This window comes from Carcharhinus amblyrhynchos, chromosome 11 (genome assembly GCF_965287045.1).
Source record: "Carcharhinus amblyrhynchos chromosome 11, sCarAmb.v2.hapA, whole genome shotgun sequence".
Classification (NCBI taxonomy): Eukaryota; Metazoa; Chordata; class Chondrichthyes; order Carcharhiniformes; family Carcharhinidae; genus Carcharhinus; species Carcharhinus amblyrhynchos.
The window spans coordinates 96,752,116-96,774,267 of record NC_137334.1 but is presented as its reverse complement, the minus strand read 5'-3'; the positions used below and the strand labels follow the sequence as shown (position 1 = coordinate 96,774,267).

At 48.1% G+C, this 22,152-nt stretch overlaps 1 protein-coding gene across 1 annotated transcript in view; it reads left to right on the top strand.

The window, feature by feature from the left end:
* The first annotated feature begins 659 nt into the window (after nt 1-659).
* The window catches only part of myo10l3 (myosin X, like 3), a 217,982-nt gene continuing 196,489 nt past the window's right edge, over nt 660-22,152 (top strand). Inside the window, exon 1 of the mRNA XM_080199296.1 lies at nt 660-968. Within this exon, the coding sequence (XP_080055422.1) occupies nt 933-968 (36 nt within the window). The 5' untranslated portion in view covers nt 660-932. The remainder of the gene's footprint in view (nt 969-22,152) is intronic.

The window sequence follows — 22,152 nt, the reverse complement described above, 5'->3', positions numbered from 1 at the left end:
GGAGGGCAGAGGAGATGAAGCAAGGTTGACGCTGCTTGGAAAGGTGAGGTGCTGACAGAAATCTCTGAATTTGTACAATCCCCCCAGTACAGCAGGAAATCATTCACCCCACTGACAGAATACTTACCCAGGCCCTTTCCCCCACCCTAACCCCACACATTTACCATGGATAATCCCCCAAGCTACACATCTTTGGACACTATGAAGCAATTTAGCATGGCCAATATACTTAACCCACACATCTCTGGACTGTGGGAGGAAACCGGAGCACATGGAGGAAACCTATGCAGACTCGGGGAGAACGTGCAGACTCCACACAGACAGTGACCCAAGGTTGGAATCGAACCTGGATCCTTGGAGCTGTGAGGCAGTGGTGCTAACCATGGTGGCATCATAATATGGTTGATGTAAAGAGGGAAAATCTGTAAACTGGGACATTTGAGCTATTTTGAGCAAAGGAGGCTGGAACATTTAATGAAAAACCAGGACATCCGGACAGCCTGCGATGATCAGTTTTCACTGCAATGGGTTTAGTTGTGAATGAGTTAAGGATTAAAGCTGGGAGTGACTGGGGGAGGGGAAACCAGCCGGGTCCATATAAGGAGGAGAGATGTTCAGAAAGCTCAGCCCCAGCCCCAGCCTGTCTCAGTCACTGAGGACTGTCTCTCAAGACTGAGAGATGCCGGTCAGTAATGTCTAGAGAGAGAGAGAGAGAGACGCACAGAGACACAGACAGACCGACACAGAGAGGGAGGAAGCGAGGGGGGTTAGACAGAGATCGAGCCCGCGGGATCTGGGATCAGGCGGATCTCTCTCTGGGATCTCTTTACTCTGGATGTCCCTCTGCCGACAGGTCAAAGATGCTCCGCGTTTCCATTTGCCAGACTTTCTGAGCTGGAGAAGCAGCAGTGTTCCTGGGATTGAAGGACAGAATGGTGGATGTGAGAATGGACAGAGTGCTGAGAGAGGTGAGTGAGCGTCCATACTGATCCTCCTGTCTACACAGACATCAACAACAACACAGCAAGAAGGAAACTTCACCCTGGCCACAATCAGACAGCATGTTCCTCACTTCTCATGACTTGGGATTGGTCCGGAATTGGTCCGGGATTGCCGGGATTTGGGCGGTGCTGAGTTGGGGACTGTGCGCAGATGGGGAGAGAATTTCAACTCCAGGCCACTGCTCCAGCCACTCACACATTATTCACATTGATTCCCGAATCAAACCTTCAGTTCAGCAGCAAGGTGACTTGTTGGAAATGTGGGTTCCAGATTCAGTGCTGAGGGAGTGCCTCACTGTCAGAGGGTCAGTGCTGAGGGAGCGCCTCACTGTCAGAGGGTCAGTGCTGAGGGAGCGCCTCACTGTCAGAGGGTCAGTGCTGAGGGAGCGCCGCACTGTCAGAGGGTCAGTGCTGAGGGAGCGCCTCACTGTCAGAGGGTCAGTGCTGAGGGAGCGCCTCACTGTCAGAGGGTCAGTGCTGAGGGAGCGCCTCACTGTCAGAGGGTCAGTGCTGAGGGAGCGCCTCACTGTCAGAGGGTCAGTACTGAGGGAGTGCCGCACTGTCAGAGGGTCAGTGCTGAGGGAGTGCCGCACTGTCAGAGGGTCAGTGCTGAGGGAGCGCCGCACTGTCAGAGGGTCAGTGCTGAGGGAGCGCCGCACTGTCAGAGGGTCAGTGCTGAGGGAGCGCCGCACTGTCAGAGGGTCAGTGCTGAGGGAGTGCCGCACTGTCAGAGGGTCAGTGCTGAGGGAGTGCCGCACTGTCAGAGGGTCAGTGCTGAGGGAGTGCCGCACTGTCAGAGGGTCAGTGCTGAGGGAGTGCCGCACTGTCAGAGGGTCAGTGCTGAGGGAGTGCCGCACTGTCAGAGGGTCAGTGCTGAGGGAGTGCCGCACTGTCAGAGGGTCAGTGCTGAGGGAGTGCCGCACTGTCAGAGGGTCAGTGCTGAGGGAGTGCCGCACTGTCAGAGGGTCAGTGCTGAGGGAGTGCCGCACTGTCAGAGGGTCAGTGCTGAGGGAGTGCCGCACTGTCAGAGGGTCAGTGCTGAGGGAGTGCCGCACTGTCAGAGGGTCAGTGCTGAGGGAGTGCCGCACTGTCAGAGGGTCAGTGCTGAGGGAGTGCCGCACTGTCAGAGGGTCAGTGCTGAGGGAGTGCCGCACTGTCAGAGGGTCAGTGCTGAGGGAGTGCCGCACTGTCAGAATGAAGGTACAGCATGGGATTAGATGCAGAGTAAAGCTCCCTCTACACTGTCCCATCAAACACTCCCAGGATAGATAAAGCATATATATAGATAGATAGATTTAAATTGCCACCACACTCTCCTCTACCACAGAAAGCTCTGGAGGTCAAATCATGGAATATATTTATGAAGGAAAGCAATTGATTTTCTAGGCTATAAATGCAGCAATTGGGAAGGCACTGCAGAGTGGCTTTCTGATTCAGCCCAATCGGAAAGGGCCAAATGGTGTCCTCCTGATCCAGGGTTCTCTGTTTTTCTGTGTCGTTCTGCTGTGTTTGGGGAGATAGATATCTCAAATTGAGGTGTCACCAAAGGTATGGTTGCTAAATTTGTTGATGAAACCAAGATATGTAAGTAAGTAAGCCGTGAAGAGGACATAAAGAGGCTACCAAAGGATATCAGTAAGCTAAGGGAATGAGCAAAGATCTGGCAATTGGAGTATGATGTGCAAAAATGTGAAATTGTTCATTTTGGCAGGAAGAGGGGCATCTGGACAAATACATGAATAGGATTTAAATCGAACGATATGATCCTCAGAAGGATAGGGGGTTTTAGTTCAGCCGGGCAGCATGGTCAGTGCAGCCTTGTAGGGCTGAAGGACCTGTTCCTGTGCTGTAATTTTCTTTGTTCTTTGAATAAAAATGAAGTTTATGGAGAAGAGATTGCAGAGCTCTGAAGTGCAGAGGGATCTGGGTGTCCTAGTGCATGAATTACAAAATATTAGTATACAGGTACAGTGAGTGATTAGGAAAGCTAATAAAATCTTATCATTTATAGTGAGGGGAATTGAATACAAAAGTAGGGAGGTTATGCTTCAGTTATACAGGGGATTGGTGAGACCACATCCAGAGTATTGAGCAGATTACTGGTCACCTTATTTAAGGAAAACTGTGAATATGTTGGAAACTTTTCAAAGGTTTACCAACTCATAAAGCACAAAGAACAGTACAGCACAGGAACAGGCCCTTCAGCCCTCCAAACCGATACTGATCATGATGCCTGTTGAACTGTATACACTTATGGAGTCCGTATCCTTCCATTCCCATCCTATTCATGGATTTGTGTCGATGTCCCTTATATGCTGCAATTGTACCTGCTCCCACCACCTCCCCGGGCAGCGCCTTCCAAACATTCACCATCCTCATAATCGCTGAGATGGGCTGGTTATCTTCTGAGGAAAGGTTGGAGGGGCTAGGCGTATATCCACTAGAGTTTAGAAGTGTAAGAGGCAACTTGATTGAAACGTTTGAGATCCTGAATGGCAGAACAGGCTGAAGGGGCTGAGTGGCCTCCTGCTCCTCCTGATTGGTATGTTGGAGGGGTATTGACAGGGAGGGTGTGGAGAGGATGTAGCCTCTTGTGGGAGGGTCTGGAACTTGGGGGTGACTGTTTCAGAATAAGGCGTTGCCAATTTAAAATGGAGATGAGGAGAAATGTTTTCATTCCGACTCTCTGGAACTCTTTTCCTGAAAAGGTGGTGGGAGCAGAGGCTTTGAATGTTTTTGAAGGCAGAACGAGGTAGATTCTTGATTAACAAGGGGGTGAAAGGTTACCAGAGGTTGGCAGGAATGTGGGGTTGAGGTTACAATCAGATCAGCTATGATCCTATTGAATTGGGGGAGCAGGCTCAGGGGGCCGAGTGGCCTACTCTTGCTCCTAATTCATTTGTTCGTATGTAAGATCGCTGCAACCTTTGATTAGAGACACAAATCCCAAATTTGTTGTCATTTAATCCCTGATTCTTATTTTGGAACTCGACCAATTATCAGAATGGATGAACACTTCCTGTCTCTTTGGTCTCCTGTGACATTCAGCAAGTTGTGAGAGAAGCCATTAACAACAGCCATTAGCCTGCATCTCATTCACTGGAGTCGCTTAATGTTATTTATTGATGAGCGTCTGCTGTGTTCATCACTAGCAGAGTGAGGCAGGATCATGGTGGAAGACTCAGGGGGAGGTGACTCCCAACACTGAGACCAGGTCACAGGAAAACCACAATGATCTCTAGCATGAAGCAGTTAATCAGAAGCAGGATGCTACTCAGTCAGAAAAGAATGGCAAAGGCTCGTGTTTTAGCCCTGGTCAGACTGAGGAATGAGATTGATTAGGATATGAGACATAGACAGAGAGGGAGATGGAGAGAAAGAGAGTGCCAGAGAGGGAGGGGCAGGAAGACAGACTGAGAGAGGGAGAGGGTCCATTCATGGACAAAAGGGACAGTGGGAAGGAATATGTAGCCAGAGTTTAGGAGTGAACATTTAGCCTGCTAACCTCTGATGCTCAATTGTGGCAAAGTTGTGTTTATTACCTACACCAGCTGGTTGTGTTAAAGGCTTTCAGCCTGATTAGCTGGGTTTGGGAGAGAGATGGAATTAAAGGCACCATCTGTTCCTCCTTCACCACAACAGGGTCTCTCTGTCTCTCGTTCCCTCTCCTTTGGGGTCAGTGCAGATAAAGACAGTTCCTCCACACACTCACAGATTGAGTGGTGAAACTGTCAACCCTGACTTGCCCTTGCTATCCTCACTCTCTTCCTATGCCATTGAAATTACTTTGATTGGCCACATTTCAAATCTCCTGTACTGTAGGGATTCTCTGATACAGTAAATCCCCATCGAGAAATTGCCTTTCCTTGGATTACGGAGTTCAATAAATCAATTTGAATATCTGATTTACATACAGAAACGTAGAACATAGGAGCAGAAATAGGCCATTTGGCCCTGTGAACCTGCTCAGCCATTCAGTCTGATCTTTGGGAAATGTATTGATTTCCTTTGTCAGTATATTCACTGACTTTTCCTCCACAGCCACAGTGTAACAGGCATTTGATTGGTTGGTAATGCTATGGGACTGGCCTCTGATTGGGCAGCAGCTCTATAAGGCGGGACTTCCTCTTAAAGACAGAAGGAATCCTGCCAAAATCAATTAAAGGGCCATTGCTTGTTAAATGAATATGGAACAAGCAGACCCAGTGGTGTTGGGCTTGTTACTGGCATTTACACTGGGGTACAGGGAGCCCACCCTCACTGTCCTGTTCAATTCAAAATATCCACTGATGGACCGACCTGTGACTTAGTATGTGCTGAAACCTCATCCCTGATTCCACATCCAGAGTCAAGGATGTGTTCCCACTTTTTGATTTTAACTCTATTAACTCTCCAAGCTGCAGCCCCTTCCCACACCATCCCCAACCCGTGTGACATCCTTCAACACATCCTCCCTTCCACTCACATCCTGCTCACCCTTTGCCTCCACAACCGCTGTCTCCCGTTACCTATTGCTTCTTCCCTTGCTCCTCCTTGCCCTTTCTGCAGAAAATGCAGATGTATGGGATTGGGGGTGATTTAGTTAATTGGATCAGGAATTGGCTAGCTGATAGGAGACAGAGGGTGGTGGTTGATGGAAAGTATTCGTCATGGAGTTTGGTTACAAGTGGTGTGCCTCAGGGATCTGTTTTGGGGCCACTGCTGTTTGTGATTTTTATAAATGATCTGGATGAGGGTATAGAAGGATGGATTAGTAAATTTGCTGATGGTACCAAAGTCGGAGGAGTGGTAGATAGTGAAGAGGGGTGTCATAGTTTACAGAGAGACTTGGACGAGTTGCAGAGCTGGGCTGAGAGGTGGCGGATGGAGTTTAATGCGGAAAAGTGTGAGGTAATTCACTTTGGCAGGGATAACAGATGTGTAGAGTATAGGGCTAACGGTAGGACCCTGAATAGTGTTGACGAACAGAGGGATCTAGGTGTATATGTGCATAGATCCTTGAAAGTTGGAAATCAAGTCGATAAGGTTGTTAGGAAGGCATACGGTGTCTTGGCGTTTATTGGTAGGGGGATTGAATTTAGGAGCCGCAACGTCATGTTGCAACTGTACAAAACTCTGGTGCGGCCGCACTTGGAGTACTGTGTGCAGTTCTGGTCCCCACATTATAGGAAGGATGTGGAGGCATTGGAGAGGGTGCAGAGGAGGTTTACCAGGATGTTGCCTGGTATGGAGGGGAGGTCCTATGAGGAGAGACTGAGGGATTTGAGGTTGTTTTTGTTGGAAAGAAGGCGGCTAAGAGGGGACCTTATTGAAACATAAAAGATGATTAGAGGTTTAGATAGGGTGGACAGTGATAGCCTTTTTCCTTGGATGGAGAAAGCTAGCACGAGGGGACATAGCTTTAAATTAAGGGGTGGTAGTTATCGGACGGATGTCAGAGGTAGGTTCTTTACCCAGAGGGTGGTGAGGGAATGGAATGCCCTGCCTGCTGCAGTTGTAGATGCGCCTATTTTGGGGGCGTTTAAGAGGTCCGTGGATAGGTTTATGGATGGAAAGGGATTGGTTTAGGTTAGAGGGTCATTGCTTTTCTCTTAATTGGTCGGTGCAACATCGTGGGCCGAAGGGCCTGTTCTGCGCTGTTATGTTCTATGTTCTATGTTCTCTCTCTGAGTTGCCCCCCTTTCCCTACCCCTCTCCCTCTCAGAGCTCTTTCCCCTCTCTCCAACTCCTCTCTCTCTCTCCAAGCACCCCATCGCTCCCTGCCCCTCTCCCTCTCAGAACCTTTCCCCTTCTCTCCATCCCCTCTCTCTCTCACAGCTCCCCCATCTATCTGCCCCCTTTCCCCCTCTCCTCCCTGATTGACTGGCTTAAGATTGGTCAATGAAGTACTACACTAGATGCTAGTTATTTTTGATAATAGTTCAGTTACAAAAAGCAGTATTGTGTATGTCTGTCACCTACCTCCCAATCCAATATCCCAACCTTCTCTCTTCCTACTAAATAAACCAAGGTGCAGTTTGTCATTTGTTAAAAATCATTCCTGGGATGTGGACGTTGCTGGCTAGACCAGCATTTATTGCCCAATTCTGATTGCCCCTGTGAAGGTGGTGGTGAGCTGCCTTCTGGAACCGCTACAATCCCTGAATTGTAGGCACATCCACGATGCTGTTTGGGAGGGAGTTCCAGGATTTTGACCCAGCGACAGTGAAGGAATGGTGACATATTTCCAAGTCAGGATGGCGAGTGCCTTGGAGGAGAAGCTCCAGGCGGTGGTGTTCCCACGTATCTGCTGCCTTTGTTCTTCTAGCATGGCTAATTTTTAGCACGGCCAATCAACCCAATCCGCACATCTTTGGATTGTGGGAGGAAACCGGAGCACCCTGAGGAAACCCATGCAGACACGAGGAGAACATGCAAACTCTACATAGACAGTGACCCAAGCCAGGAATCAAACCAAGGTCCCTGGAGCTCTGAAACAGCAGTGCCAACCACAGTGCTATCGTGCCACCCCAGAAGAGATTTACCAGGATGTTGCCTGGTATGGTAGGAAGGTCTTATGAGGAAAGGCTGAGGGACTTGAGGCTGTTTTCGTTAGAGAGAAGGTTAAGAGGTGACTTAGTACAGGCATATGAGATGATCAGATGATTAGATAGGGTGGACAGAGAGCCTTTTTCCTCAGATGAGATGGCTAGCATGAGGGGACATAGCTTTAAACTGAGGGGTGATAGATATAACACAGATGTCAGAGGGAGGTTCTTTACTCAGAGGGTAGTAAGGTTGTGGAATGCCCTGCCTGCAACAGTAGTGGACTCGCCAACATTAAGGGCATTTAATTGGTCATTGGATAAACGTATGGATGATGTTGGAATAGTTTAGGTTAGATGGGCTTTAGATTGGTTTCACAGGTCGGTGCAACATCGAGAGCCGAAGGGCAAAGTTCTATATACATTGCTGGATAGATGCCAGTGTCGTAGCTGTACTGGAACAGCTTGGCTAGGGGCACTGCAAGTCCTGGAGCACAAGTCTTCAGTAATATTGCCGGAATGTTACTAGGACCCATTGCTTTTACAGAATCCAGTACCTTCAGCTGTTCTTTGATATCATGTGGAGTGAATTGAATTGGCTGACGACTGACATCTGTGATGCTGGGGAGCTCAGGAGGAGGCCAAGGTGAATCATCCACTAGCCACTGATGTGATGGCTTCCATTATCATTGAGGATGGGAATATTTGTGGAATTTCCCCCTCCATTAAGTTGTTTAATGATCAATCATCATTCATGACTAGATGTGGCTGGTAGGAAACTGCAAAATCGTGAATGTAGCCCAGTCCATCATGCAAACCAGTGTCTCATCCATGGACTCTGTCTACGTTTCCCACTGCCTCGGAAAAGTAGCCAGTATAATTAAGGCCCCCACGCCCCCTGAACATTCTTTCTTTCACCTTCTTTGCTAGGGAAAAACATACAAAAGCCTGAGGTCACAAAGAACAAAGAACAAAGAAAATTACAGCACAGGAAGAACATAAGAACATAAGAAATAGGAGCAGGAGTAGGCCATCTAGCCCTTCGAGCCTGCCCCGCCATTCAATAAGATCATGGCTGATCTGTCGCTGCTCAGTTCCACTTTCCCGCCCTCTCCCCATAACCCTTAATCCCCTCTCTTATCAAAAACCCATCAACCCGCGTCTTAAAAATATTTAGTGAGGTAGCCTCCACCACTTCAACGGGCAGAGAATTCCAGAGATTCACCACCCTTTGAGTGAAGAAGTTCCTCCTCAGCTCCGTTCTAAACCGCCCCCCCTTTTATCTTGAGGCTGTGCCCCCTAGTCCTACTGTCTTTTTTGAGCGGGAAGAGTCTCTCCACCTCTATCCTATCCATCCCATTCATCATCTTATACGTCTCAATGAGATCTCCCCTCATTCTTCTGAACTCTAACGAGTACAAGCCTAGTTTATTCAGCCTCTCCTCATAGCTCAACCCCCTCAACTCCGGTATCAGCCTAGTAAACCTCCTCTGCACTCCCTCCAAGGCCAAAATATCTTTGCGCAGGTGCGGCGCCCAAAACTGCACACAGTACTCCAGCTGCGGCCTCACCAATGCCCTATACAGCTGCAGCAAGACCTCCCTACTTTTATATTCAATCCCCCTCGCTATGAAGGCCAGCATCCCATTCGCCTTCCTGACTACCTGCTGCACCTGCAAGCTGGGTTTTTGCGACTCATGCACAAGGACTCCGAGGTCCCTCTGCACCGTCGCCTGCTGCAGTTTTTCGCCACGTAAGTAATAGTCCTTCCTATCATTCTTCCTACCAAAGCGGACCACCTCACACTTGCCAACATTAAATTCCATTTGCCATTTCCTGCCCCATTCGCCCAGCCTATCTAGATCCTTCTGCAGACTCTCCACACCCTCCGTACAATTTGCCGTTCCCCCAATCTTGGTGTCATCCGCAAATTTCGACACCCTACACTCGGTTCCCTCCTCCAGATCATCTATATAAATGGTAAAAAGCTGAGGCCCCAGCACTGACCCCTGGGGCACTCCACTAGTCACCATCCGCCAATCCGAATAGCACCCGTTGACCCCCCACTCTCTGCCTCCTATTTGACAACCAATCCTCTATCCACGCTAACACCCTACCCCCAACTCCATGTCCCTCGACCTTCTGCAATAACCTCTTGTGAGGTACTTTGTCAAACGCCTTCTGAAAATCCAGAAAGACCACATCCACCGGCTCTCCTCTATCCACCGCCCTAGACACATCCTCATAGAACTCCAGTAAATTTGTCAGACACGACTTCCCTTTAATGAAACCGTGCTGCGTCTGCTCTATCAAGCAATTCCCTTCAAGATGCCTCGCAATTTCCTCCTTAATGACAGATTCTAACATTTTACCTACCACAGACGTTAAACTAACTGGCCTATAATTCCCCGCCTTTTGCCTGGCACCCTTCTTAAACAACGGCGTAACATTAGCCGTTTTCCAATCATCCGGCACTTCCCCGGAATCCAGCGACGTTTGGAAAATAACCACCAAGGCATCCACTATCACCTCCGCCATTTCTTTCAGAACCCTCGGATGCATTCCATCCGGTCCTGGGGACTTGTCCACTCAGCCCCTCCAATCTGTCGAGCACTGCCTCTCTAGTAACAGTAATGTCATTAAGACCCTCCAGTCCTACCACCTTTCCATCGCTAACACCCGGCAAATTATTCACGTCCTCCTCCGTGAAGACAGAAACAAAAAAGTTATTCAATACCTTAGCCATATCCCCATCCCCTACCACTAGGTCCCCTTTCTCATCCTCTAAAGGACCAACATTCACCCTAGCCAGCCTCTTCCTTTTTATATATTTATAAAAACTCTTGCTATCCTTTTTTATATTAAGCGCTAGCCCAGCTTCATAGTTTCAGGCCCTTCGGCCCTCCAAGCCTGTACCAACCATGCTGCCCGACTGAACTAAAACCCCCTACCCTTCCGGGTACCATATCCCTCTATTCCCATGTCATTCATGTACTTGTCAAGATGCCCCTTAAAAATCACTACTGTATCCGTTTCCACCGCCTCCCTGGGCAAAGAGTTCCAGGCACCCACCAGCCAACTGTCACGTACCAACCGACTCAAGAACAGTTTCTTTCCTGCTGCCGTCAGACTTTTGAATGGACCTACCTTATTTTAGGCTGATCCTATCTGTAAATGCAACACTACATTCTGCATTCTCTCCTTTCTTTCTCCACTATATATTCTATGCCTCTTTGCCAATGACTGTGGCCTGTATACTGGCTCAGAGCCAGAGATGCAAGTCAGTATGGATAAATTTTCCATGGCTTGTGACAACTTTGGACTCACCATCAACATTAAGAAGACCGAAGTCATGCAGCAGCCTGCTCCTCGTGCACTGTACGTAGAACCCATAATCACAAAGGGCAGAAACTACAGGCAGTGGACCAGTTCACTTATCTTGACAGCATCCTCTCCCAAACAGTGACTATTGATACAGAAGTTAACTGCAGAATAGCAAAGGCAAGTTCTACTTTTGGTAGACTGTGCTCCACTATATGGGAACGTCGAGGAATCAGCCCAGCAACAAAATTGAAGGCCTACAGCACCGTGATACTCACTACCCTCCTGTATGCCTGTGAAACGTGGACTGTGTATCGAAGACATGCAGACAGCTCAATCATTTCCACATGACTTGTCTTTGCAGAATATTACGCATCCGATGGCAAGACAAAGTACCAGACACTGAAGTTCTCTCTAGAGCAAGTCTACCGCCAGTCCACACACTGCTGATGAGTGTCCAGACCTGGGGGGCAGGTCATGTCATCCATATATCAGACGAGCACATACCCAAGCAGCTCCTTTTTGGGAAACTCTCTGCTGGAAGATGCTCGCATGGAGGGCAGAAGAAACATAGAACATAGAACTCTACAGCACAAACAGGCCCTTCGGCCCACGAGTTGCGCCGATCACATCAACACCTATCTATAACCCCCAATCCCATAAAACCCCATATACTCATCCAGAAGTCTTTTAAAAGACCCCAGCGAGTTCGCCTCCACCACCACTGACGGCAGCCGATTCCACTCACTCACCACCCTCTGAGTGAAAAACTTACCCCTGACATCACTTCTGTACTTTCCTCCCCGCACCTTAAACCTGTGTCCTCTCGTAGCGACCATTTCAACCCGGGGAAATAGCCTCTGAGAATCCACCCTATCTATTCCTCTCAACATTTTATAAACCTCTATCAGGTCGCCTCTCAACCTTCGTCTCTCCAGGGAAAAGAGACCCAGCTCCCTCAACCTAACTTCATAAGGCATGCCTCCCAGTCCAGGCAACATCCTTGTAAATCTCCTCTGTACCCTTTCAATAGCTTCTACGTCCTTCCTATAGTGAGGCGACCAGAACTGCGCACAGTACTCCAAATGAGGCCTGACAAGGGTCTTACAAAGACGTTACAAAGACGCACTCAAGGCCTCCCTGAAGTCGCTTGACATTGACACGACCACCTGGGAAACGTTGGCTCGAAACCGCCGTACCTGGCGCTGCCTCATCCACAAAGGCTGTCAAGCTCACGAAACAAGGTGTGTTGCTGAAGCACAACTTAAGTGCGAGCTGCACAAGACCAGATCCACCAGCGCAACAACTACAGTGTCTACACAAGTCTGTCCAATGTGTGCCAGAACATTCTGTGCCCGAATCGGCCCTGATCAGTCATCTTCGGACACACTGCATCCAACCTCAAAATGACTAATGGTGTCGGGGTCCTCATTGATGACGGTGGATGAACAACATTCTATGAACAATATGTTTTGTCTGTATAGAATGCAAGAAACAATACTTTTCATTGTATCCCAATACGTGTAACAACAAATCAAAATATCATTCATAGGTTGTGGAATCTCTGTTGATAAATTGCTGATGATGTTTGGCACATAAGTAGTCCTGTGTTGTAGCTTCGACAAGTTGACACCTCATTTTTAGCTATGCTGGTGTTGCTCCTGGGATGCCCTCCTGCATTCTTCATTGAATCAGAGTTGAGCCCTGGCTTGGTGCTAATTTAGAGTGGGGGATATGTCGAGCCATGAGGTCACAGATCATTGGACAGATTTTGCTGTTGCTAATGGCCCACAGCACCTCATTGATGCCCTGAATAAAGCCCAGTGCATCAAGCAAACCAGCCTCTCATCAGCATCTCTGGTGCTGGGACCAGAGTCCTGGCGAATTGTATAACTAGAACTGTAGATAGGGCTTTAAACTAATTAGTGGGAGGGAGGGTGCAGGGGTGGGGGAATTACAAAACTTAAAGTAAAGGAGAAGGTACATGTGCAGGTTAATGTTGAGGATGTTCCACTAATTAAAGGAGTAGGGGGCATGAGAGAGGTTAGTAGCGTTTCTACAAATAAGGTCCAGATAAAGGCTGGTAGAAAGACACTTTACCTGAATGCACGAAGCATTCGAAACAAAGTGAATGAGCTGATGGCACAAAGCAGCACAAATGGGTATGATCTGGTGGTCATTACAGAAACGTGGTTGCAGGGTGACCGGGACAGGGAACTGAATATCCAGGGGTATCAGACATTTAGGAAGGATAGACAGGAAGAAAAAGGAGGTGGGGTAGCTCTATTAATAAAGGATAATATCAGGGCGGTAGTGAGAGACAATATAGGGTCCAAAAGGTGGAATCGTTGTGGGTGGAGATAAGGAACAGTAAGGGGAGGAAGACCCTGGTGGGTGTGGTCTGTAGGCCCCAAATAATAACTTTGAGGTGGGGCGGGCTATAAACAAGCAAATAATTGATGTGTGCAGAAACGGAATGGAGATAATTAGGGGGGATTTTAATCTGCATATTGATTGGTTGACTCAAGTCAGACGCGGTGGGCTTGAGGAAGAGTTCTTGGAATGCTGTCGGGATAGTTTCCTTGAACAGTGTGTGTCGGAGCCAGCGAGGGAGCGAGTTACCTTAGATCTGGTACTGTGTAACGAGGCAGGTAGAAAAAGGTACAGCTGAGGAACAGTGGAGGATTTTTAAGGAGATCTTTTTCGGTACTCAGCAGAAATATATTCCGATGGTAAAGAAGGACTGTAAGAAAAGGGATAACCAGCCGTGGTTATTGAAGGAAATAAAGGAGAGTATTAAATTAAAAGCTGATGCGTACAGCGCGGCTAAAAATAGTGGGGCATTAGAAGATTGGGAAAGATTTAAAAAAACAACAAAGAATGACTGAGAAAGCGATAAAGAAAGGAAAGATAGAGTATGAAGCTAAACGAGCTCTGAATATAAAAAATGATAGTAAAAGTTTTTACAAATATATAAAGAAGAGGAGACTGGCTAGAGTGAATGTTGGACCCTTGGAGGACGAGAGGGGGGATTTAATGGTGGGTAACGAGGAAATGGCTGAGACTTTAAGTAAGTTTTTTGTTCGGAGGACACAAATAGCTTACTGAATATTACAGATAGAGGGATGGTAGGAGATGAGGTCCTTAATACAATTACTGTTACTAGAGAGGCAGTGCTTGGTAGCCTAATGGGATTGAAGGTAGACAAGTCCCCGGGGCCGGATGGAATGCATCCCAGGATCCTGAAAGAAATGGCAGAAGCAGATGCCTCAGTAATTATTTATCAAAATTTGCTGGACTCTGGGGAAGTGCTGGAAGATTGGAAAACAGCTAATGTTACGCTGTTGTTTAAAAAAGTTAGCAGACAAAAGGCAGGGAATTATAGGCAGGTTAGCTTAACGTCCGTACTTGGAAAAATGCTAGAATCCATCATCAAAGAAGAAATAGCAGGGCACCTAGAAAAGAATGGTTTGATCCAGCAGATGCAGCATGGATTTGCGAAGGGGAAGCTGTGTTTAACAAATTTATTGGATTTCTATGAGGATGTGACTAGTGCAGTAGACAAGAGGGGAACCGGTGGATGTGGTGTTTTTAGATTTCTAGAAGGCGTTCGATAAGGTGCCTCATAAAAGGTTGCTGCAGAAGGTTAGGGTACACGGAGTTGGGGGTAAGGTGTTAGCGTGGATAGAGGATTGGCTATCTAACAGGAAGCAGAGAGTTGGTATCAATGGGTGCTTTTCTGGTTGGCAGTTGGTGACTAGTCGAGTGCCGCAGGGATCGGTGCTGGGGCCTCAACTGTTTACTATGCACACAGACGATCTGGAGGAGGGGGCTGAGTGTAGGGTGACAAAATTTGCTGGTGACACGAAGATGAGCGGAAAAGCAAATGGCGTTGAGGACGCGGAAAGTCTGCAGAGGGATCTGGATAGGCTGAGCGAGTGGGCGAGGACCTGGCAGATGGAGTATAATGTTAGCAAGTGTGAGGTTATCCACTTTGGTAGAAATAATAGTAGGAGGGATCATTATTTAAAGGGTGAAAAGTTGCGGCATGCTACAGTGCAGAGGGACCTGGGGGTCCTTGTGCACGAGTCGCAAAAACCCAGTCAGCAGGTACAGCAGGTGATCAAGAAGGCGAATGGAATGTTGGCCTTTATCGCGAGGGGGATAGAATATAAAAGCAAGGAGGTCTTGCTGCAACTGTACAGGGCACTGGTGAGGCCGCAGCTGGAGTACTGTGTGCAGTTTTGGTCCCCTTATTTGCGGAAGGATATATTGGCCTTGGAGGGAGTACAGAGAAGGTTCACCAGGCTGATACCGGAGATGAGGGGGTTAACTTACGAGGAGAGATTAAATAGACTGGGCCTGTACTTGTTAGAGTTTAGAAGGCTGAGGGGGGATCTTACAGAGACTTACAAGATAATGAAGGGGCTGGATAGGGTAGAGGTAGAGAGATTCTTTCCACTTAGAAAGGAAACCAGAACTAGAGGGCACCACCTCAAAATAAGGTGGGGGGGGGAGGTGGGGAGAGCAGTTTAGAACAGAGTTGAGGAGGAACTTCTTCCCTCAAAGGGTGGTGAATCTCTGGAATTCTCTGCCCATTGAAGTGGTGGAGGCTACCTCGCTAAATATATTGATGTCACGGGTAGATAGGTTTTTGACAGACAAGGGAATTAAGGGTTATGGGGAGAAAGCGGGAAAGTGGAACTGATCCACTTCAGATCAGCCATGATCTTATTGAATGGCGGGGCAGGCTCGAAGGGTTAGATGGCCTACTCCTGCTCCTATTTCTTATGTTCTTATGATTCTGTTTACACTTCCCACTGCCTCGGCAAAGCAGCCAGCATAATGAAGGACCCCTCGCACCGGACATTCTCTCTTCCCTCTTCTTTTGTCTGTAAAAAGATACAAAAGTCTGGGGTCACGTACAAATGAATTCAAAAACAACTTCTTCCTTGCTGCTGTCAGACTTTTGAATGGACGTACCTTACATTTAGTAGATTTTTCTCTACACCCGAGCTATGACTGTAACACTACATTCTGCATTCTCTCATTTCCTTTGCTATGAACGGTACGCTTTGTCTGAATAGTGCACAAGAAGCAATACTTTTCACTGTATATTAATAGAACAAAGAACGCTACAGTGCAGAAAGAGGCCCTTCGACCCATCGAGTCTGCACCAAACACAATCCCACCCAGGCCCTATCCCCACATATTATACCCACTAATTCCTTTAATCTACACACCCCTGAACACTAAGGGGCAATTCCTTAGCATGGTCAATCAACCTAACCCACCCATCTTTGGACTGTGGGAGGAAACCGGAGCACCTGGAGGAAACCCATGCAGACACGAGGAGAATGTGCAAACTCCACACAGACAGTGACCCGAGCCAGGAATCGAACCCAGGACCCTGGAGCTGTGAAGCAGCAGCGCTAACCGCTGTGCTACCGTGCCGCCCAATACATGTGACAATAATAAGGAGAAAATAGCGAGGCATCTTGAGGAGAATTGTTTGATAGAGCAGATGCAGCACGGTTTCGTTAAGGGGAAGTCGTGTCTGACGAATTTACTGGAGTTCTATGAGGATGTGTCTAGGGCGGTGGATAGAGGAGAGCTGGTGGATGTGGTCTTTCTTGATTTTCAGAAGGCGTTTGATAAGGTGCCGCACAAGAGGTTATTGCAGAAGGTCAGGAGGCATGGAGTTGGGGGTAGGGTGTTAGCGTGGATAGAGGATTGGTTGTCAAATAGGAGGCAGAGAGTGAGGGTCAATGGGTGCTATTCGGATTGGCAGTTGGTGACTAGTGGAGTGCCCCAGGGGTCGGTGCTGGGGCCTCAGCTTTTTACCATTTATATAGATGATCTGGAGGAGGGAACCGAGTGTATGGTGTCAAAATTTGCTGATGACACCAAGATTGGTGGAACGGCATATTGTGCGGAGGGTGTGGAGAGTCTGCAGAAGGATCTAGATAGGCTGGGCGAATGGGCCAGGAACTGGCAAATGGAATTTAATGTTGGCAAGTGTAAAGTTGTCCACTTTGGTAGGAATAATGGTAGGAAGGACTATTGCTTACTTGGCGAAAAACTGCAGCAGGCGATGGTGCAGAGGGACCTCGGGGTCCTTGTGCATGAGTCGCAAAAACCCAGCCTGCAGGTGCAGCAGGTGGTCAGGAAGGCGAATGGGATGCTGGCCTTCATCGCGAGGGGGATTGAATATAAAAGTGGAGAGGTCTTGCTGCGGCTGTATAGGGCACTGGTGAGGCTGTAGCTGGAGTACTGTGTGCAGTTTTGGTCGCCGTACTTACGCAAGGATATTTTGGCCTTGGAGGGAGTGCAGAGGAGGTTTACTAGGCTGATACCGGAGTTGAGGGGGTTGAGCTATGAGGAGAGGCTGAATAAACTAGGCTTGTACTCGTTAGAGTTTAGATGAATGAGGGGAGATCTCATTGAGACATATAAGATGATGAATGGGATGGATAGGATAGAGGTGGAGAGGCTCTTCCCGCTCAGAAAGGACAGTAGGGCTAGAGGGCACAGCCTCAAGATAAAGGGGGGGCGGTTTAGCACGGAGTTGAGGAGGAACTTCTTCACTCAAAGGGTGGTGAATCTCTGGAATTCTCTGCCCGTTGAAGTGGTGGAAGCTGCCTCGCTAAATATTTTTAAGACACGGGTGATACGTTTTTGATAAGCAAGGGGATTAAGGGTTATGGGGAGAGGGCGGGAATGTGGAACTGAGCCACGACAGATCAGCCATGATCTTATTGAATGGCGGGGCAGGCTCGAGGGGCTAGATGGCCTACTCCTGCTCCTATTTCTTATGTTCTTATGTTTTTATAAATCAAATCAAAAGCCTAACCTTGAGTTGTTAAACCTGTTGGAAGTCCAGCTCATTGAGCGCAGTGGTGGTGATACACATGATGAAGGGCACCTACAAATAGGGTCCAGGTGAAGGCTGGGATGAAGGCACTTTATCTGAATGCACGAAGCATTCAGAATAAAGTGGATGAGCTGGTGGCACAGATCAGCACAAATGGATATGATCTGGTGGCCATTACAGAGACGTGGCTGCAAGGTGACAGGGACTGGGAGCTGAATGTCCAGGGCTATCAAGTGTTTAGGAAGGATAGGCGGGAGGAAAAAGGGGGGTGTGTAGCTCTGCTGATTAAGGATAGCATCAGGGTGGTAGTAAGGGATGATATAGGAACCAAAGAGCAGAACGTGGAATCGTTGTGGGTGGAGATTAGGAACAGCAAAGGGAGGAAGACTCTGGTGGGTGTCGTCTATAGGCCCCCGAATAATGATCTGGAGGTGGGGCGGGCTGTTAACGCGCAAATAAGTGTGGTGTGCAGAAATGGAACGGCCATAATTATGGGAGATTTCAACCTACATGTTGATTGGTCGACCCATGTTGGACGCGGTGGGCTCGAGGAGGAGTTCTTGGAATGCTGCCGGGATAGTTTCCTTGAACAGTGTGTGTTGGAGCCGACGAGGGAGCGAGCTATCTTGGATCTGGTGTTATGTAATGAGGCGGGTAGAATTAGGGACCTTGTGGTGAAGGATCCTCTTGGGGAGAGTGATCATTGTATGGTGGAGTTTCTGGTGCAGATGGAGGAGGAGAAAGTGGGTTCCCGGACATGTGTCCTTTGTTTGAACAGAGGGGAGTATGGTAGGATGAGAGAAGAATTGGCGAATGTTGACTGGGGGAGCGCGTTGGAAGGTAGGTCTGCTGAGGAGCAGTGGAGGATCTTTAAGGAGATCTTTCTTGGTGCTCAGCAGAAATTTATTCCGATGGTTCAAAACGATTGTAGGAGGAGAGATAATCAGCCGTGGATAACGAAGGAGGAGAAGGAAAGTGTTAAATTGAAAGAGGAGGCGTTTAGAGTAGCTAAGAGTAGTGGGCGAGAAGAGGATTGGGAGAGGTTTAAATGTCAACAAAGAGTGACAAAGAAGATGATAAAGAAGGGTAGGAGAAACTATGAAGCTGGGCTAGCGCTTAATATAAAAAAGGATAGCAAGAGTCTTTATAAATATATAAAAAGGAAGAGGCTGGCTAGGGTGAACGTTGGACCCTTAGAGGATGAGAGGGGGGACTTAGTGGTAGGGGATGGGGAAATGGCTGAGGTCTTGAATAACTTTTTTGTTTTGGTCTTCACGGAGGAAGACGTGAATAATTTGCCGGGTGTTCGCGATGGAAAGGTGGTAGGACTGGTGGGTCTCAATGACCTTATTGTTACTAGAGAGGCGGTGCTCGACAGACTGGAGGGACTGATTGTGGACAAGTCCCCAGGACCGGATGGAATGCATCCGAGGGTTCTGAAAGAAATGGCGGAGGTGATAGTGGATGCCTTGGTGGTTATTTTCCAAACGTCGCTGGATTCCGGGGAAGTGCTGGAAGATTGGAAAGCAGCTAATGTTACGCCGTTGTTTAAGAAGGGTGGCAGGCAAAAGGCAGGGAATTATAGGCCGGTTAGTTTAACGTCTGTTGTAGGTAAAATGTTAGAATCCGTCATCAAGGAGGAATTAATGAGGCATCTTGAGTGGAATTGCTTGATAGAGCAGACGCAGCACGGTTTCGTTAAGGGGAAGTTGTGTCTGACAAATTTATTGGAGTTCTATGAGGATGTGTCTAGGGCGGTGGATAGAGGAGAGCCGGTGGATGTGGTCTTTCTTGATTTTCAGAAGGCGTTTGACAAGGTACCTCACAAGAGGTTATTGCAGAAGGTCAGGGGGCATGGAGTTGGGGGTAGGGTGTTAGCGTGGATAGAGGACTGGTTGTCAAATAGGAGGCAGAGAGTGGGGGTTAATGGGTGCTATTCGGATTGGCGGTTGGTGACTAGTGGAGTGCCCTAGGGGTCGGTGCTGGGGCCTCAGCTATTTACCATTTATATAGATGATCTGGAGGAGGGAACCGAGTGTATGGTGTCGAAATTTGCTGATGACACCAAGATTGGTGGAGCGGCAAATTGCGCGGAGGGTGTGGAGAGTCTGCAGAAGGATCTAGATAGGCTGGGTGAATGGGCCAGGAACTGGCAAATGGAATTTAATGTTGGCAGGTGCGAGGTGGTCCACTTTGGTAGGAATAATGGTAGGAAGGAATATTACTTACGTGGCGAAAAACTGCAGCAGGCGACGGTGCAGAGGGACCTCGGGGTCCTTGTGCATGAGTCGCAAAAACCCAGCCTGCAGGTGCAGCAGGTGGTCAGGAAGGCGAATGGGATGCTGGCCTTCATAGCGAGGGGGATTGAATATAAAAGTAGGGAGGTCTTGCTGCAGCTGTATAGGGCATTGGTGAGGCTGCAGTTGGAGTACTGTGTGCAGTTTTGGTCGCCGTACTTATGCAAGGATATTTTGGCCTTGGAGGGAGTGCAGAGGAGGTTTACTAGGCTGATACCGGAGTTGAGGGGGTTGAGCTATGAGGAAAAGCTGAATAAACTAGGCTTGTACTCGTTAGAGTTTAGAAGAATGAGGGGAGATCTCATTGAGACATATAAGATGATGAATGGGATGGGTAGGATAGAGGTGGAGAGACTCTTCCCGCTGAGAAAGGACAGTAGGACTAGGGGGCACAGCCTCAAGGTAAAGGGGGGGCGGTTTAGAACGGAGTTGAGGAGGAACTTCTTCACTCAAAGGGTGGTGAATCTCTGGAATTCTCTGCCCATTGAAGTGGTGGAGGCTGCCTCGCTAAATATTTTTAAGACGCGGGTTGATGGGTTTTTGATAAGAGAGGGGATTAAGGGTTATGGGGAGAGGGCGGGAAAGTGGAACTGAGCCACGACAGATCAGCCATGATCTTATTGAATGGCGGGGCAGGCTCGAAGGGCTAGATGGCCTACTCCTGCTCCTATTTCTTATGTTCTTATGTTCAATGTGAAGATGGTACTTTGTCTCCACAAGGACTGTGCAATTATCACTCTTATCAATACGGTCATGGACAGATACACCTGTGACAGATGGATTGGTGAGAAACATAGACGATAGGAACAGGAGGATGCTATTTGGCCCTTCGAGCCTGCTCTGACATTCACTACAATCATGGCTGATTGTGCAACTCAACTGCCTAATCCTGCGTTTTCCCATAACCTTTGGTCTCATTCACCCCAAATGCTATATCCAGCTGCTTCTCAAATACATTCAATGTTTTGGCATCAATTACTTGCACAGGATCACAACTCTTTGGGTGAAGAAATGTCTCCTCACCTCCGTCCTAAATGATCTACCCTGAATCCTCAGACTATGACTTCTGGTTCTGGACTCCCCCACCATCAGGAACATCCTCCCTGCATCTACCCTGTCTAGAATTTTATAAGTCTCTATGATATTCCCCTGACATTTGTCTGAACTCCAGTGAAAACAAACCTAACCTTGTCAATCTCTCATACATCAGTCCCGCCATCTCCTGAATCAGCCTGTACTCTCTCGAGAGCAAGAACATTCTTCCTCAGAAAAGGAGACCAAAATTGCACACAATACTCTTCAGAGACTTTAATCTTGCATGATAATCTGTTATACAGGACTTTGTCAAACATTGTGATGATGAAGTCAAGCATGCTTCTCTCTTTTATTGGTTCCTCACCACCTGCCACAGTCTCGATTGTGCAGTGATGTCCTCTAGGACCCGGCCTGCTCAGTTTGTGGTGGTGCTACTGAGCCACTGTTGGTGATGGACATTGAAGTCTCCCATCCAGAGTTCATTCTATCACCCTCAACATGGAGTACTGATTCATTAGCTGAGAGGGGACAGTACGTGAATATCAGCAGGTAGTTTCCTTGCCATTGTTTGACTTGATGACTTGAGACACCAAGGTGTGAGGTTATCCACTTTGGCAGGAATAATAGGAGGAGGGACTACTATTTAAAGGGCGAAAAGCTGCAGCATGCTATGGTGCAGATGTCCTTGTGCATGAGTCGCTAAAACCCAGTCTGCAGGTGCAGCAGGTGATCAAGAAGGCGTATGGAATGCTGGCCTTTATAGCGAGGGGGATTGAATATAAAAGCAGGGAGGTCTTGCTGCAACTGTACAGGGCACTGGTGAGGACGCAGCTGGAGTACTGTGTGCAGTTTTGGTCGCCGCACTTGCGCAAGGATATTTTGGCCTTGGAGGGAGTGCAGAGGAGGTTCACTCGGCTGATACTGGAGATGAGGGGGTTGGACTATGAAGAGAGACTGGGTCTGTATTCGTTGGAGTTCAGAAGGATGAGGGGGGATCTTATAGAGACATATAAGATAATGAAAGGGATGGATAGGGTAGAGGTAGAGAGATTCTACCTGGGACTTTGATGTTGTGGCCATTTCTGAGACATGGATAGAGC